Here is an 18793-nt window from a genome sequence, read left to right on the forward strand (position 1 = left end):
CACACACAGATACTGTATTTGGTTGATACGTTTTATTATTTTTTACTTTAACCCATTAAGACCTGGGACGCATAATTACGAATTATTACTTTATCAAAATTATTTTATGCTTTGACTATTAAAAAATAGCAGATATACAAGCTCACTCACAGCTAAGGTCAAGTTTATTAAGTATTGACGGTTCAAGTGGTTAAATATCTGAAAACACAAATATTGACATGAACCCAAAATACACTGACGATTGTGCTGTCAAACAACGAAACTACATGGAATCTCTGAAAAGGTTGTGGGGGTCCCTGCTTCGTCTCTCTCTCTCAACTAAGGGGTCCTTGGCCTGAAAAGGGTTGAACACCCCTGATTTAGAAGATATTTCTATAGGGTTTAAATTGAACCGTACCTGGTTCTGATCTCGGCCAGTAGACGCACGGCGGCCATGACGGGGCTGGAGCCGTCTCCGGAGGCAGGCAGGGAGGTGTGGATGGAGAGACTGCCCTCTTGTGGCAGCAGCATGGACTGCACCGCCTGCACCACCTTCTCTGTGATGGACAGCTTGTAGAGGGGGAGGGCCTGTTGGGGGGGGGGGGACGTGCAGAGAATGTTAGAGAGGCAGGGGCTGACATTTCTAAAAGGGCCTTTTGGTGAAAATATGGAAAATAGTCGACCTCCAAGCTCACAACGCGTCGTGCTGCGACACGTTGTGAGCTTGGAGGTCTGCTATTTTCGGTGCTTGATACCACACTGAAATAAGAACAATGAGTCTATACTGGGGATGTGGTGTAACGGCATGGATTTCTACACAGAGAGGGCAATCCTTTCAACATAAGATGCTGCATTCGAGTTGCAGGAGAGTTTGGACAAGGCAATTTCTCTTGAATGCTGCCTTCAGGTATGGCATGGAAAGAGGGGCATTTGCATTTCTTTCACCATAGTAAAAACTGCATTCATGGTCTGGAGAGGGCACTTTTTATAGACGGATAAAAGGGCAGGGGCTTAAGATGTCTATGTGTGCAGTGCACGTGCCTGGGTACAACAGGGATAGATGAGAGGGGAAAGAAAAAAAGAACGAACCGCTCTATGATTTCCAGATCAAAAGGGGGGATTGCAGCGTTACAGTCGCGTTTGATGTCGGCGGGGGGGCGGGGGGGGGCTCCTTACCTCAGATCTCGGCGTGCAGAGGCGGGATATGGGCACGGTCAGGATGTCGGAGGCCTTGCACGCTCGTCTGTATTCGCACGAGGGGAACTTGACGGTAGCGATGCCCTCCTGCTCGTTGATGGACATGACTACCCCCACGCTTCCCAGCACTCCTTTACCCACCACCTGCAGGGAGCGGGGAGATCAAAAGGGAAATCTTTAGAAAAGGAAGTCTTTATTAAGATTCCCTCGGTTTCAGAGGAAGACGTCTTTATGTGATGCTTTGACCTCAAGAGGTGGAGGTGGGTATCATTCATCTGGGGGCTGTGAATTGAAGCACGTTTGGGCCGACATCTTTATCCCATTTAGGCCTAGAATTATTGAATGCTTTAACCGGTGAAAAATAGCAGATATACAAGCTCACAGCGCGGCACCGAGTGCCGCGCTGCGAGCTTGTAGATCTGCTATTTTTGAAAAAGACGTGGAAATGTGTGCAAATCTTTGAATATATGTATTTTCAAAGCGAACGTTTGTAACTCAAATTTTGCTTCTGGGTGGTCCCTGGAATGAAATATTTTGAGATGGGGGTCTGTGGCCAAATCATTTTGGGGGTCCTTCATATGAAAAGGTTTGAGAACCACTGACATAGTAGTCTCTCAAGAACAGACTAACTGAGCTCCAGTTAAAGTTGTACTATGTAACTTTTTTTATAAAACAAATCTTAAAATTCTCCTAACTATTAAATCACAAAAGTTTTAGAAGATCCGCGCCGTGAATTTCAGCCTGTAAAGCCTTCTCTATATGTAAACTGAGATCCTTGCCGTGGACCGGATCTCGCGCCAAAATTGCGTCATCACACTACCGGCCAATCACAGCGAGGGTTATACAACTGCCGGCCAATCACAGCGCATCTTGAAGTGGGGTCGCTATGGCAGCCATATTTGTTGTCGCCCGTTTGTACCATCCCTTCTCTAGGTAATTTCGCCTACCAGGCAGGGTGAAGGAGTCCGTATCTCTGGAATTACTGAACGCACAGGAACAAGGGACCCCTTAAAAGATAGATCTCAGCGAGGTGGAGGCAGACGCGGGGGTCTGAAGGTACGAAAAACGTCCGAAAGACGCGGACGCGACCGCGGTTTGCTATAGGGCTAATGACCACTAGTTGGGCATCTTACACAGTATAGCTTTAAGTGAAAAGGACCTTTTCTTTGACGATGGCTGGCCAGATTGCTGACATAGAAACATGGGTTTTTCCAAAAGACACTTATAGAATCGGGTCAAAAATCAAATTTTGTGATTTTTCAAAAATAGCAGATCTACAAGCTCGCAGCGCGGCACTCGGTGCCGCGCTGTGAGCTTGTATATCTGCTATTTTTCAATAGTTAAAGCATAAAATAATGATACAGAAATAATGTGTTACCCGTTCTAAATGGGTTATTGTCGCTACGGGGCTTGTACCAATTTGTTCTCTCCTCTCCTCTCCTCCTCCCACCCACCTGGACCTCCGATCCGATCTTGATGGTTTCCTTGAAGCCTCCGAGGGCGCAGAGCGCCGCCACGGCCTGCCTGCCGATGGCCTGCAGCTTGGCCAGCTTCCTGCCGCTGCTGCTACCGTTCTCCAGGATGCTCTCGGCGTACTTCCCCAGCTGCGGGATGAACATCAGCGCTCGGGAGAGGACCTGGACCGAACGACCCCGCAGTGAACGATGATGAAGAGGGTTTAGAGTTGGAAGAAAGAGACGGCAAATCAAACTGAAGATGAATAGTCGCACCACAGCATTGGACAGTTTTTCTTCTGCTCTTTTTTCATAAACAGGGTTCCCACACATTTTTACCAATTAATTTCCAAAACTTTTCTAAAACTTTTATTTAATATTTAACCCAATTTCCAAGACTATATAACAATAATTCAGCTCAATAACGAGTTCTATGCGCAATGCCCAAAGACAGGTAGGGTATGCCAGTGGTTCTCAACCTTTTCAGGCCGTGACCCCCGAAATAATCATATTTGAACTGGGAACCCCGGCACCCTGACGAGCACTAAGAGTTGAGGAATTTTGTATAACACGGTTTTATTGTGAAAATAGCAGATCTACATGCTCACAACGCCTCGCGTTGCGAGGCGTTGTGAGCATGGAGATCGGCTATTTTCACACTTTCTCTCTCTAATATTAGACAATTTGGCCAATGTTTAATTTGTCATTTCAGAGGTATTAATTTTTTCCAGGACCTTCCAGTACCCTTGATCAATTTCAAAACGTTTCCAGTACTGGAAAAATATTTGTCTAATTTCTAATTATTTCCAGGAATTTCATGACCGTGGAAACCCTGTATAAATGTCATTTTATTTGAGTGAAAGAGTCCGTTTTCATTCATTTATTTAACTCCTGAATTTAGTTATTGCCAATTATCTCCATGTGTACTGCGGTCTCAACAGTTTTTTGGTGAGTGGAATAAACAACCATCCTCTGATACACGAGTCAGAGAGGTAGGTTGGCACTATGTTCTCATGTCTCCCCACTGAACAGGCAACCAGAACAACCCCGTAGAATTAGCTAGTCTAAAGGATGACTAGTGTGGGTCTCGGGTGGGGATGGGACGATAAGCCATATTATCGTTTATCGTGATAAAAAAACACTCACGATAATCATATCGTGGAGATTCGTGAAATCGTCCTCCGTCATGCACTGGGATCAATTCATCTTTTATTTGCCGAGCTGCATATCCGGTACCACTTAAACCCTCCGTTGGTAAAACGTACTTATAATATACGTACTTGATACAGTCTTCTTTTCACTCTCTACCAAATCTCTTTGCCAAATAAAAGCCGATCTAAAGCGTGTTGTGAGCTTGTAGATCAGCTATTTCTTTGTTCCGCCCCAGGATAATGGAGGTTGGGGATGTTTTGATTATCTCGCCAATATCGTAAATCGGGATTTCTTTGGTCGCAATAATCGTGATATGAAATGTTCATATGGTCCCATGCCTAGTCTCGGGGGGACCAACTTAAAATGTCTATTTTAGGTCTCAAGCTAAAAACGTAGGAACCGCTGGTCTATGCCACCCCCCACATAAAAAGGACAGCTTTATTGCCAATCATTCCCCACAAAGGTCTAACCAGCTCTTGTTGCCAGGTCCTGTTAGCAAGTAGAAACAAGGCTCAGGTGGTTGGCAGAAGACTGATGGACGGTGTCTGTACCTTTTCTGCAGTGCTGGTCCAGATCTGAGCCGTGTTGGACTCTGGGGCGGTGAGCAGGCTGTGCAGCAGGGCGATCACCTCCGCAGCCATGCTGTTGGCCACATGGCCGCTGATGAACGGCCTGACAGGGTCTGTCCTGCAGGAGCAGCACAGAGAGAGAGAGAGAGAGAGAGAGAGAGAGAGAGAGAGAGAGAGAGAGAGAGAGAGAGAGAGAGAGAGAGAGAGAGAGAGAGAGTCAGTAATGGTCACAAGCAAAAGCCGGGGAAGATTTCATTCTGAATAATTCAGCTGTCATTGTCATGTATCTCATGCTGTAATTAGTTACGTTTCCATAAAGCTTATACGAAAATAGGAAGCGAATTATCAGAAATTCGCTAAAAGACAATGCAAATGTTGTCTGTTTCCATCTGCAGGTGTCATTCGAATTAGTGTAGTTAGTTCGTCTAGAAAAGCAGTAGGTGGAGTCGCCGTGTCGAGCGGTGCGAAGGTCGCATGAGCCGACTCAGTGTTATGTGCCGTTATGGACAGAATAGTAAATCTTCGTCCCCCGGACTATTCGGCACCTCTGTGCGGTCCAAGTGAACACAGCGAAAAAACGGCTTTATGGAAACGCAACTATTGTCATGTTGGTTTCCAAACCTTTTAGCTCGAGACCCAAAATGGAAGTTGAACGTTTGCCCGAGGCCCGAACTAGTGAAAATGCTCACAACGCGTCGCTTCGCATCATGTTGTGAGCTTGTGGATCTGCCATTTTCACTACTTCTTAAACTTCTTTTTTTATTTAATTATGAAATACTTTTGAAAAATGTTGGAACAGATGAAATCTTTTTTTGTTCAAACTTTTTAAATATATATATTTTTTTTTTAATGTAGGAAATGATAAAGGGAGCTATTTATTCACGAGTCATCGTAAAAAATGCATGTCATTTTGGTGGTCCTTGACATGAAAATGTTTGAGAACCACTGATTTAGAAGAAGGATTTAGAAGATATGAAAAATATAGATCTACAATCTGTGAGATTGTATATCTGCTATCTTTCAATAGCTTAAGCATAAAATAATGGTCAAAGTGGTTCAAATCTAACATGACGACACCGATTTGCGTTTCCAGGTCTGAATGGATGAAACTGCTAGAGGTTACCTGGGTCTGAATGGATGAAACTGCTAGAGGTTACCTGGCCAGATCTGAATGATGAAACTACTAGAGGTTACCTGGCCAGATCTGAATGGATGAAACTACTAGAGGTTACCTGGTCAGATCTGAATGGATGAAACTGCTAGAGGTTACCTGGGTCTGAATGGATGAAACTGCTAGAGGTTACCTGGTCAGATCTGAATGGATGAAACTACTAGAGGTTACCTGGTCAGATCTGAATGGATGAAACTACTAGAGGTTACCTGGCCAGATCTGAATGGATGAAACTGCTAGAGGTTACCTGGCCAGATCTGAATGGATGAAACTGTAGAGGTTACCTGGCCAGATCTGAATGGATGAAGCTGCTAGAGGTTACCTGGGTCTGAATGGATGAAACTGCTAGAGGTTACCTGGCCAGATCTGAATGGATGAAACTACTAGAGGTTACCTGGTCAGATCTGAATGGATGAAACTACTAGAGGTTACCTGGTCAGATCTGAATGGATGAAGCTGCTAGAGGTTACCTGGTCAGATCTGAATGGATGAAACTGTAGAGGTTACCTGGCCAGATCTGAATGGATGAAGCTGCTAGAGGTTACCTGGGTCTGAATGGATGAAACTGCTAGAGGTTACCTGGCCAGATCTGAATGGATGAAACTGCTAGAGGTTACCTGGCCAGATCTGAATGGATGAAACTACTAGAGGTTACCTGGTCAGATCTGAATGGATGAAACTACTAGAGGTTACCTGGTCAGATCTGAATGGATGAAACTGCTAGAGGTTACCTGGTCAGATCTGAATGGATGAAACTACTAGAGGTTACCTGGTCAGATCTGAATGGATGAAGCTGCTAGAGGTTACCTGGGTCTGAATGGATGAAACTGCTAGAGGTTACCTGGTCAGATCTGAATGGATGAAACTACTAGAGGTTACCTGGTCAGATCTGAATGGATGAAACTGCTAGAGGTTACCTGGTCAGATCTGAATGGATGAAACTGCTAGAGGTTACCTGGTCAGATCTGAATGGATGAAACTGCTAGAGGTTACCTGGTCAGATCTGAATGGATGAAACTACTAGAGGTTACCTGGTCAGGTCTGAATGGATGAAGCTGCTAGAGGTTACCTGGTCAGGTCTGAATGGATGAAACTACTAGAGGTTACCTGGTCAGATCTGAATGGATGAAACTGGTAGAGGTTACCTGGGTCTGAATGGATGAAACTGCTAGAGGTTACCTGGTCAGATCTGAATGGATGAAACTACTAGAGGTTACCTGGTCAGATCTGAATGGATGAAACTGCTAGAGGTTACCTGGCCAGATCTGAATGGATGAAACTGTAGAGGTTACCTGGTCAGATCTGAATGGATGAAACTGCTAGAGGTTACCTGGCCAGATCTGAATGGATGAAACTGCTAGAGGTTACCTGGCCAGATCTGAATGGATGAAACTGCTAGAGGTTACCTGGCCAGATCTGAATGGATGAAACTGCTAGAGGTTACCTGGCCAGATCTGAATGGATGAAGCTGCTAGAGGTTACCTGGTCAGATCTGAATGGATGAAGCTGCTAGAGGTTACCTGGTCAGATCTGAATGGATGAAGCTGCTAGAGGTTACCTGGTCAGATCTGAATGGATGAAGCTGCTAGAGGTTACCTGGTCAGATCTGAATGGATGAAGCTGCTAGAGGTTACCTGGTCAGATCTGAATGGATGAAACTGCTAGAGGTTACCTGGACAGATCTGAATGGATGAAACTACTAGAGGTTACCTGGTCAGATCTGAATGGATGAAACTACTAGAGGTTACCTGGCCAGATCTGAATGGATGAAACTGCTAGAGGTTACCTGGCCAGATCTGAATGGATGAAGCTGCTAGAGGTTACCTGGCCAGATCTGCGTTCCTGTCCCTGCACACGGCGGTCTGAGCGGTCTTCTTCTTGTCTCCGGTGGTGATGCCTCCAGCAGCCTCCTGGGCCAAGGCCTCCACAGGCGGGCCCACGCTCACGATCAGCCCAGACTGGGCCCACTTGTTGGCCTTCCGCAGGGCCGCCGACGCCTCCTCTGTGATCACCTCGCAGCTCCCACTCTGGGAAGGTGGAAAAAGAACAACCAGGGGGTTATAATAGGGCAGGGGTCTTCAACGTGTTCAGGCCAAGGCAAGGACCCCTTAGTTGAGAGAGAGATGAGGCAGGGACCCCCACAACCTTTTCATGGATTCCATATAGTTTCATTGTTTTGACAGCGCAATCATCAGTATATTTTGGATTCATGTAAATTTGTGTTTTCAGATATTTAACCACTTGAACTGCCAATACTTAGTAAACTTGACCTTTCGCTCTGTACTTGGTCTGATCCTTTTCCCCTCCACACCAAGCCTCTTTGCCGAAAATAGCCAATCTAAAAGCTGCGAGGCGTTGTGAGCTTGTAGATCTGCTATTTTTGGCTACAGTAATCAGAATATGGACGCTAGGGTTCAGGTGGTTAATATAAATGTTTCTATAACACAAAGATTTGGAGGACCCCCTGTAGTAACTCTGAGGACCCCCTGGGGACCCCCTGTTGAAGACCCCTGTTATAGGGTGACTGATACCAGATTTTTTTTTTTAATAAACACGACATTGTATGTTTGTTTGTTTGTTTGTTTAGGGTTTATTCAAAGATTTTCAAAATGTGCCTGTCTACAAGCTCACAATGTGTCGTGTTGTGATTTCGTAGGTCTGGTTCTTATTTCTTTCTTTAACGCTTGAAGAATTAAAATCGGATAATTTCTGATACCGACATCAAATATATTGGCCTGGCCAGTGCCTGGCTGTATTAGGGCGTTTTTATGATCTTAGGCAGGGGTTGTGGTGGACATTTTTGACAACATTCTATAAGAGCTAGCGCTAAATGACCATTACAGGTGGTCTGTAACTCTTAGAATGTTCAAATGGAACCAAATGGACCCGTACTCTCAGAGTTATGGGTGTCCTTGAAAATAAAACATGTGTTACATTGTCCTAGTGGACACCTAATGTGCCATAGGCCTACATAGTGTCATAGTGTACAGATAGTGTAATACAGTGTTTCTCAAATGGGGTACGCAGGGGTACTGCAGGGGGTACAGGAGAAAATGGGAATATGTATTACTGTTATGAGCAATGACAAAACATCTGTAAATTGTCAAACCAAATTACGTCAATAACTTGACTAGTACAACTGTTATTGAATAGAAAGCAATGTTTATTTGCCTTGTTGTAGTCAGGGGAAGGGGGTAATAGGCTTCAGAAAAATCAGTATACAGTAAGAGGGGCGAACTGCAGCCAAAAAAGTTTGAGAACCACTGGTGTAATACATATTCTGAAGAAAACCTGTGGACTTGACATTCAGTAATTCGGTAGGCTATGATCAAAATAAGAACATTATAATGATATACAGTACTGTAAAGATACAGAACATATCAAAAATTAGCCACGGACAAGGCCAGGTCCTGACACCTTTGTCCGTATACGGCCATATTGATGAGCCCTGATCTTGGGTAGGGATGGGACGATACCCAATATTATCGTTTATCGTGATAAAAAACACTCACGATAATCGTATCGTGGAGATTTAATGTATCGTGATATCTTCCTCCGTCATGCACTGGGATCAATTCACCTTTTATTTGCCACTTAAACCCTCTATAATTATTGGTAAAAGGTACTTATGGTACCTTAGGTACAAATGTTCCACCCCAGGATAATGGATGTTGATTATCGCGATAATATTGTAAATTGCAATTTCTTTTGTCACAATAATCGTGATATGAAATTTTCATATCGTCCCATATCCCTGATCTTGTTTCCTAGTGAATCATCCTCTCACCTTGGTCATGTCTCTGTCCATCTTCACCACCTTCTCCATGTTGGCTCCTGTGCCCAGGCGGAAGGGCCGTCCCTCTGAGCTGCTGCAGGTCAGAGGAGGAGGAGGAGGCAAGAGCAGCCACGTCAGACTAGCACTGAAAACCTTTAGAACACTGATATACAGTAGTCTTTCTCTTCTAATATACTATCTATCAATAGGGCTATCCACACCAAGCACCATAACTCAAAATATAATTTGTTTAAAAAACGTTCTAACTCAAGAGAACCCAAAAACCCTACATACGGTACTGTACTTACAGTAGCTGACCAGAGGTCCTCCAGGGGTTTTTACAGACACATTACATTTCACCCCCTCCCCCTATGAAGAACATTCAGGGGGGGCCCACCACAGTGAATCCTTGTACCCAGAGTTTGGTGCGACACCCCTGCCTACCTGAGCAGTGGCTGTAGGACCTCGTGAGATGACTGGTCCTCCCTCTTGTGAATGAAGATGGACAGCTTCCCGTCCACGGCCTCCCCCTCCTCCCCGCCGTCCTTATCAGATTTCAGAGCTCCTTTGGAGCTGGCGCGGGACAGGCTGGTGTCAGGCTCAGAGGAGCTGGGTGACAGCAGGGTCTGGCAGCCTGCCACACAACATTACACATCATAGAGTCACTGCCACACAACATTACACATCATAGAGTCACTGCCACACAACATTACACATCATAGAGTCACTGCCACACAACAGAACACATCATAGAGTCACTGCCACACAACATTACACATCATAGAGTCACTGCCACACAACAGAACACATCATAGAGTCGCTGCTGGCCAACATGTTCTTTCCAACCCTCCAACTCTCAGCACAAAACAACGACTTGGCACAAGTCATTTAAAAATCGAGTCCGAAGGCAAATCTCTCAAAATACCGTTAAATCTTCGTTCCTACTCTAGTCCAGTGTTGTTTTTGACAGTCTAATTTTAGTCGACTAAATATCATAAGTTTTTAGGGCGACTAAATCTACAGTTTATTTAGTCAAATAGCCGATCTACAAGCTCACAGCGCGTCACAGCGCGACGCGTTGTGAGATTGTAGATCTGCTATTTTCAGCAAGCAGAGCTTGTAGATCTGCTATTTTCAGCAAGCAACACCTGAGAGCAACAAAACATCAAATGACTTTCTCCTCCACTAGTCCCTCCCTAACGTTTTAGTCTAGTTTTTATTTTGTTGAGGAAATTGACAATATATTTAGTCTTAGTTTTAGTCATCACAGCTTAGTTTTTATTTAGTTTTTGTCGGTGAAAAAAGTATAGTCGACAAAATCAACACTGCTCTACTCGTCATGAAGTATTAGGTCATCATGACCAAAAGAATAAGGATCACGGATGCAAGCAGCCAAAATGAGTTTTCTCAGAAGAGTGGCCATAGCGTCTCCCTTAGCAATAGGGTTAGAAGTATTGTGCTATAGCGTCTCCCTTAGCAATAGGGTTAGACGTATTGTGATATAGCGTCTCCCTTAGCAATAGGGTTAGAAGTATTGTGCTATAGCGTCTCCCTTAGCAATAGGGTTAGAAGTATTGTGCTATAGCGTCTCCCTTAGCAATAGGGTTAGACGTATTGTGATATAGCGTCTCCCTTTAATAGCAATAGGGTTAGAAGTATTGTGCTATAGCGTCTCCCTTAGCAATAGGGTTAGAAGTATTGTGCTATAGCGTCTCCCTTAGCAATAGGGTTAGACGTATTGTGCTCATTTTGACTCTGTAAACAACCCACCATGCCTGCCTGCATGTATTAGCATGTCAATTTCCCATTTAAAAAAAATATATTGTATTTAATCAAAAATAAATATTGCACTTTTTGTGAAAAGACAGAGAGCAACCAACCATGTCAAATTCCCTGTGTTTGTGAATGTACCAATGAAACTGGGTCCTGGATTCCATGACATGTGGATCTCATTACCAACAACATGTCCAGCTGAAGAGGACTAAACTAAAGTACTAGGTATGGGACAATATGAAAATGTCATATTACGATGATTGTGACAAAATAAATTGTGAATTACGCGATAATCAAAATCCATTATGCTGAGGCAGAACATTTGCCAAACATAGCAGATCTGCAAGCTCACAACGCGTCGCAACTTTTAGATCGGCTATTTTTTGGGCAAAGACATTTGATAGAGTGAAAAAAAGACTGTATCAAGTATGTATATTATAAGCACCTTTTACCAATTATAGAGGGTTTAAGTGGTACCGGATATGCAGCTCGGCAAATAAAAGGTGGACCGATCCCAGAGCATGACGGAGGACAATATCACGATAATTGAAATCTCCACAGTGTTTTTTTTTATCACGATAAACAATAATATCGCTTAGCGCCCCATCCCTAAAAACAGGGTTCCCACACATTTTTACCAATTAATTTCCAAAACTTTTCCAAAACTTTTCCAGAATATTTAACCCAATTTCCAGGACTATATAACAATAATTCAGCTCAATAACAAGTCGCTTACTCCTATGCGCAATGCCCAAAGACAGGTAGTGTATCATGCCAGTGGTTCTCAACCTTTTCAGGCTGTGACCCCCGAAATAATAATATTTTAACTGGGGACCGCCCACCTTGACGAGCACTAAGAGTTGAGGAATTTTGTATAACACGTTTCTATTGTGAAAATAGCAGATCTACATGCTCACAACGCCTCGCAACGCGAGGCGTTGTGAGCATCTAGATCGGCTATTTTCACAATTTCTGCCTCTAATATTTGACAATTTGGCCAATGTTTCATTTGTCATTTCAGAGGTATTAACTAAATCAATAACCAAAGACAATGCATAGCTATTTTTTCCAGGACCTTCCAGGACCCTTGAGCAATTCCAAAACTTTTCCAGCACTGGAAAAAAATATTTTTCTAATTTCAAAATATTTCCAGGAATTTCATGACCGTGGGAACCCTGTAAAAAGTACCTGGCACAACGTAGTCGGCCAGCTTTGCCAGCAGCAGGGCGGCGATGCGCGAGGCGGGGTCGCTGGCGTCCTGCTGCTCTGCGTCCAGCGTGTTGATGCTGTAGCTCCAGGTGGGCAGAGCCACGTTGCCACAGTCCTCCACGCTCATGAGGGGCAGTGCCGCGCGGCACAGCTGCAGGATGATCAGCACCAGCTTGGGGGAGGGCCGCTGGTCCAGCAGCAGAGACAGCAGCTTGGACACGCAGGCCGGCTGGCTGAGGATGGCTTTCCCTATGTGGCTCCTTATAGAAGGAACAAAACAAATAAGGTAGATTAAAAGCCTTTTAGGCCTAGGATTATTTTTGATTGATTGATTGAGTATTTTATTAGACAAAAGTGGAGAACATTACAAGTATAGTCAATACATTAAAGAATGAAGTACAGTTAAGCACCCTGCCTAAAAGGAACATCGCAAATAAGTATTTTTACGGTCTTTTTTACGTCGCAAGTCCTAGGTATTCAACTCATGGTTATACAAAAAATACAAAAAAAAAACATACAAACATCATCACAGTTATTTAATGCTTATTTAATGCTTTAACTATTGGAAAATAGCAGACATATATCTGCTATTTTTTAAGTCGTGAAAATGTGTGCAAATCTTTGAATATATGTATTTTTTTAAAGCGAACATTTGTAACTCAAATTGTGTGCTTCTGGGGGTCACTAGAAGTAAATATTTTGAGATGGGGGGTCCGTGGCCAAATACATATCATTTTGGGGGTCCTTGACATGAAAAGGTTTGAGCACCACTGACATAGAAACATAGGTTTTTCAAAAAACCTTAGAAGGATTTAGGAGACATTTATAGAATCGGGTCAAAATATTCAATGACTTGTACAAATCTTGAAGATAAAAAAAAAAATCACACCCGTGTGAACTGAGCGGTGGTCGTGGAGGCTGCGCAACAGCAAAACAAATATATATATATTGTGTGTGTGTGTGTGTGTGTGTGTGTGTGTGTGTGTGTGTGGGTGGGTGGGTGTCTGGCCTGGCCTGGCCTGAACAACAGCGCCCCTCCCTTAACATGTGTGGTCACAAAAGGTACTACATACAGGCTACATACACCATACAGACAGACACGCATACAGACAGACAGACAGACCCACACACACGGCCACGTATAGGAGCGTTGTGACCACCGCTCAAAAATAGCAGATCTACAAGCTCGCAGCCGCGGTGAATGGATAGTGTGCCGAGTCGACCGTGTGGTTGCAACATCTCTAGGATTAATTCCTACCCTCAGCGACTGTGACATTTTGTGGAAATTGGCTTTCTTTTTTCAACCCATTAAAAAGGAGGAAAGCATCCTTTTAGAGTTTGGCGTGGTCTGTTTAAAAATAGCAGATCTACAAGCTTGTACATTTGCTATGTTTGAACATTTTCTGAAAAATCTTGAAAAAAGGTTTGAAAAATCATGAATTAATTTTGAATCTTTTAACACAAATCTTCTTTTCTGGGGGTCCCTGGCACAAAATATGTTCAGACTGGGGGGTCCACGGCCAAATGCATATCATTTTGGGAGTGTGAGAACTACTGATTTAGAAGGCATTTGTAGAATCTGCATCAGGAAACAAGCAATGAATGTCTCTTATGTTTTCTGTACTCAATAGTGCTGTCAGAACGTTTACCTGGACAGGTCATTGAGCAGGCTGTACTCAACAGTACTAAACAGAGTGTTTTACCTGGACAGGTCATTGAGGAGGCTGAGGACGTCCTGCAGGGCATCGTTGCCCGCTGCCTGGTTGCCACAGCACTCCGTGGCCCGGGCCAGGTGATTGGTCAGTAGGCTGGACACCTGCCGCGCCAGACCAGAGTGCACTGCGTCGGTCGAGCCACCTTTGAGAAGCGATAGGAGGATATATCAAGAGATATCAGAGGTCGCGTGGATTAAAGTGAAATCAAATCTCCACGACTAAAAAATGTCATATGACCCTAATGTGCCATTTGCGAAGCGGTGTGAAAGGACTGCCCCACACACTAGTTTCCGAAACAAATAACACGACAATGTGTCAGATGATTAGGTTTGAGTCATAGTGTTCCTGAGGCTTTAACCTTTGCTTTTATGAGAATGATCTGAGACCATTAGGGTTTTATGGAAGATGCTTCTGAACATATTGCTAGTTTGACCACAAATGCTCCAATATTAAAATAATAACCAAGTTCTCTTGCTATACATATAAATCTTAGGTGTGCAGTCCCTTTTTTATGACTCCGCATCTGCCTGACTCAGAGGCTTTCAGCTTTCAGGAAGTAACCAAAAATACAAAGGGAAGACACATTTTCACATTATAACCACACCTGGGGAGTAATGTCTATTAGAGTAATGTTAACTCGATGGACACATAACAGAATATATACAAAACAGAAAAAGTACAAAACTATGCCACCACCACCTCTCTAACTAATATTGATTAATGTCCGGCATCTCTAAACTCTCCCGTCTCGCCCGCTCACCGCACAACCGGAAGCTCCTAAACTATTCTTTTTAGAAGCTTACAACAACAAGCAGCAAGACTGAGGCGACATGACATACCTTCCACTTTCTCCCATTCAATGCAGCGATTGGCCAGCACCTGGAAGGCTGCCCAGGCCATGGTGGCCACCTTCTGCTTCTTGGTTTGTTTCTCGTTGGAGCTGCACTCCCTCTGGCCGCTGAGGCTGCACAGGCGGTCCATGAGCTGAACCAGACCGCTCCGTACCAGACACTGCTCCTCACTCCTAGTCACAGTAGGGGGTGAAATCACATCATTACATTACTAAGATGTATCCATTTTGATCAAATAAACCATTTTGGTGGAAGAATAATATATATTTCTTGTTATTACACGCAAACAGAAATTCGACATTTTCAGATCTACGCACTCAACGGGTTGCTATGCGATGCACTGTGAGCTTGTAGGTCGGCTAGTTTCGCTATTTTTGCACGGCGCCGTTACGCGACAAAATATAAAATAAGGCTAATAGGTTAATCAGACTTATTGATTGATTAACATCTTTTGGACTTTATTGGTTGAAACAAAAATACAATAAAACAAACAAGCTTCTCGATTATTCAATTAATCAAAAAAGAAAATAATCGATAGTTGCAATCCTAGAATGCAGCAGAGGCAACACATGAGAGATGAAGCAGAGCTACGGTCAGGGTATATATTTTTTATGCTTTTATTGAAACAGACAGGAAACGGGGAGGGACAAGGAGTGACTGGGATCGGGATTCAAACCTGTGATGCCAGGTTCCATTAGAGCCTATATTATGTGGTATGCCCCTGGACCGCTAGGCCAGCAGGCACCCCCTGGTCAAGATAATTTTTAAGTGTGGGGCGGCATAGCTCAGGGGTAGAGAAACCGTTATTAGAGCACGAAGGGTTCCCGAAGGGTTCCCAGTTCGAATCCGGGCTCCCCCTGAGTTAATGTCGAAGGGTCCTTGAGCAAGACTCTGAACCCCTAGTTGCTCCCGGTGAGCAGGTTTGTACCTTGCATGGTTTCCTCCGCCACCGGTGTATGAATGTGTGCGTGAATGGGTGAATGTAATGCACAATCTCTGTAAAGCGCTTTGGATAAAAAGCGCTATATAAATGCACCATTTACCATTTACCATTTTTAAGTAAAATTATACAGTATTTGTAACGAGATAATAAAAAGAAAATAGAAGATGTATAGAAAAGTAATAATAAATATCAGTAAGACTCCCTAGTCGGGAGATAAGCGATGTATACACACATAGTCATACTGTGTACCGCTTTGCGTGATTTTAGGAAAAAATCTGTAGGAGCAGTGTCCAAAAATGTGTTTAAAAAATTGGCCTGATGGTGGCGCTATATGGGACACATCCATGTTGATGACATGACTCTAGACATACTGTGTACCGCTTTGTGTGATTTTAGGGCAAAATCTGTAGGAGCAGTGTCCAAAAATGTATTTTGCAAGAATCTGCCTCATGGTGGCGCTAGAAGAGGGCCATGTGAGAAATGAGGGGTGGAGGTTGTGGTTTGGCAGCCAAGGAGTGTGTGTGTGTGTGTGTGCAGAGTTTGGCATGGATAGGGGCAACGGTGGCGGAGATATGAGTAGGGGAAAAGTGTGACGTGACGTGACTGACAGACAGACAGACAGCCGGTGGAGGTTGTATCAAATCAATGATCTTGCCTGGTGTAGGGGATTGTGCAGAGCATTCCAATGCTGTTGGCACAGGCGATGGGATAGCGAGCGCAGAGAGACACCACCGACGTCATGGTCTCCCCGAAGGCTTCCTGCACCTGCTCCACCATCCCACCACAGGTCAGCTCTTCAATCCTGAAGAACACATCACAAATCACTGTTCATTTTGATGACACATTTTAAGTGCTGTAGTAGTGTTCTGAATAAATTTAGTTTTAGTTATTATTTTAGTAAATTGAAATGTTTTAGTTGACTAAATATCAGAAGATTTTAGTCAACTAATTCTATAGTTGATTTAGACGACTAAAATGTAGGCCTATTTCTTTTTTTGACACACTGTGATTTATACTTATTTACCTGATTTATACTAGCTGCATTCCAAAGAATAGCAGATATTCCTTTAGGGGGGTCTAAACTGACCCATAAAAAGTCTGTAACTCTGACAGTGTACAAATGGAACCAAATGGACCCTAATGGGTTCATTTGGTTCCATTTAGTACACTGTCAGAGTTAAGGGGAGACCTTGAAACAATGAGCTAGTATAACGTACTAGTAAGAGGCCTCAGGGCGACATGCGACATCCAGCCAGTGATCTATATCGGACCAGTTATCCATATATGGATATCCATGTACTGTATATAGTACATCCCTTTTATGCCCATACATGGAGATCCCTGTCTGAACCAGTCGCACAGATATGGGCTGTCTTCCTCAATATATGGGCATTCCCATATGAAGTCCTGTTAGATATGGGCTTAATATTGATGACATCAGGGATCTCCATGTATGGGTATAAAAGGGATTCTGTTAGAGTGGTTCCTATGACATCACAACATACAATAACTTTTATGCCCATACATGGAGATCCCTATCTGAACCAGCCACACAGATATGGGCCTTGTCTTGGCCATCTGGCCAGTGATATATATTGATGACATCAGGGATCTTCATATATGGGCATAAAAGGGATTCTGGGGAATTCCGGACAAGCTGTGACATTTCTCACGGTAAACTGCGACCTTCGGTCGCAATTAACTGTGTGTTGCTCTCACCTGGGGCCGCCTTGCAGCACCATGGTGACGGGTCCCACCAGGTGTGTGACTCCGCCCACTCTGACGGCGGCGGTGAGCAGCTCCCTCATGTGAACCAGCGCCTGCTTCCGCGTGCTGCCACGCCTCCACCGCGTCTGGGCCGCCGCCAGGAAGCTGCTGCTGGACACCTGAGGAGGCAGTGGTCCACAACGTACGCTTAGATTAGTAAGTACAGTAATAGTAAGTCATTCAATAGGCTATATGCATATACGCCATTTTGTGCTACTTCCGGGTGTCTTTCGACTTCAAACAGAGTCAGGGTGCAGATATTGTGCATGTTGGCTCACAGGAAACACTCTGCTACACCAGTGGGTCTCAAAGTGTCCTTGAGTGGGTTCCAAATGTCCCCATACAGGTGTGTAACTCTGACAGTGTATAAATGGAAGCAAATGGACCTGCAAGGGTCCACTGTAGGGATGGCCAACGGCTAACCGTTACCGTTAAACCGATAAGAAATTGGTTACCGGTAAGCACTAACGGTCAATTTTGACCGATAAAAAAGAAAAGAAAAAGGAAATCAACCCATGTGTCACACCAAAAGCCCCGTACACCAATATCTACGCAACATCAAGTCATCAACCATGCAACTATACGCGCTGTGGTCACACATTTCTGGGACACCAATGGCTGTGTAACATCCAGCATTCACGCAACTGCGAGTCTGCGACGCGAGTCGTACACGCTGACTTATTCAACAAATGCTCCGTCGTCGATTGGATTTTACAAAACAGACCCAGTCACATTGAATCCCGTTTAAGAAGAGCTTAACACATTCCCCGCCATTTAACAATACCTTCGTACTCTATGGTGCCTCTGGTCTCCATAGACTTCCATGTAATTCATAGTGCACGGATCATGCACACCCATGCCTAGATAATGCACCACGTGTGTCCACATTGCTCACAGCTTTCAAACAAAAAAATCCGAATGGAAATCCGTTCAGGCATTCATGAGATACAAGCCATTATGTTTTCCTAAAATGTAAACAAAGATGGCTGCCATGTTTGATAGATGGGGTTGCTATGGGGGTTAAACATGCAAAAAAAAAAATTGATTTTTTTTTTTTTTTTTTTTTTTCTTCCCAAAATGGCGGAAATTCTCGGGACTATCGGGCCTGGCAGGGAAAGACATTGAAATAATCTCGGGACTATCGGGCCTGGCATGCAATGAGTTAAAACACAACTTTCTAATGTTACATGTTGATGACGTGAGGAACGCTAAAGTCGTCTTGGTTACAGAGTAGGATA

The 18793-nt window shown here is 44.0% G+C and overlaps 1 protein-coding gene across 1 annotated transcript in view; it reads right to left on the minus strand.

Annotated features, from left to right (window-relative positions):
- The window catches only part of hectd4 (HECT domain E3 ubiquitin protein ligase 4), a 146197-nt gene that overhangs the window by 66082 nt on the left and 61322 nt on the right, over positions 1–18793 (minus strand). Inside the window, exons 33-44 of the mRNA XM_080739231.1 lie at positions 17508–17674; positions 16444–16590; positions 14834–15018; positions 13983–14136; positions 12259–12539; positions 9742–9931; positions 9310–9391; positions 7347–7549; positions 4334–4469; positions 2631–2813; positions 1156–1320; positions 398–567 (exon numbers count right to left, since the gene is read on the minus strand). Of these exons, the coding sequence (XP_080595357.1) occupies positions 398–567; positions 1156–1320; positions 2631–2813; positions 4334–4469; positions 7347–7549; positions 9310–9391; positions 9742–9931; positions 12259–12539; positions 13983–14136; positions 14834–15018; positions 16444–16590; positions 17508–17674 (2063 nt within the window). The remainder of the gene's footprint in view (positions 1–397; positions 568–1155; positions 1321–2630; positions 2814–4333; positions 4470–7346; positions 7550–9309; positions 9392–9741; positions 9932–12258; positions 12540–13982; positions 14137–14833; positions 15019–16443; positions 16591–17507; positions 17675–18793) is intronic.

Source organism: Nannobrachium achirus (assembly GCF_963921795.1).
Source record: "Nannobrachium achirus genome assembly, chromosome: 12".
Lineage (NCBI taxonomy): Eukaryota > Metazoa > Chordata > Actinopteri > Myctophiformes > Myctophidae > Nannobrachium > Nannobrachium achirus.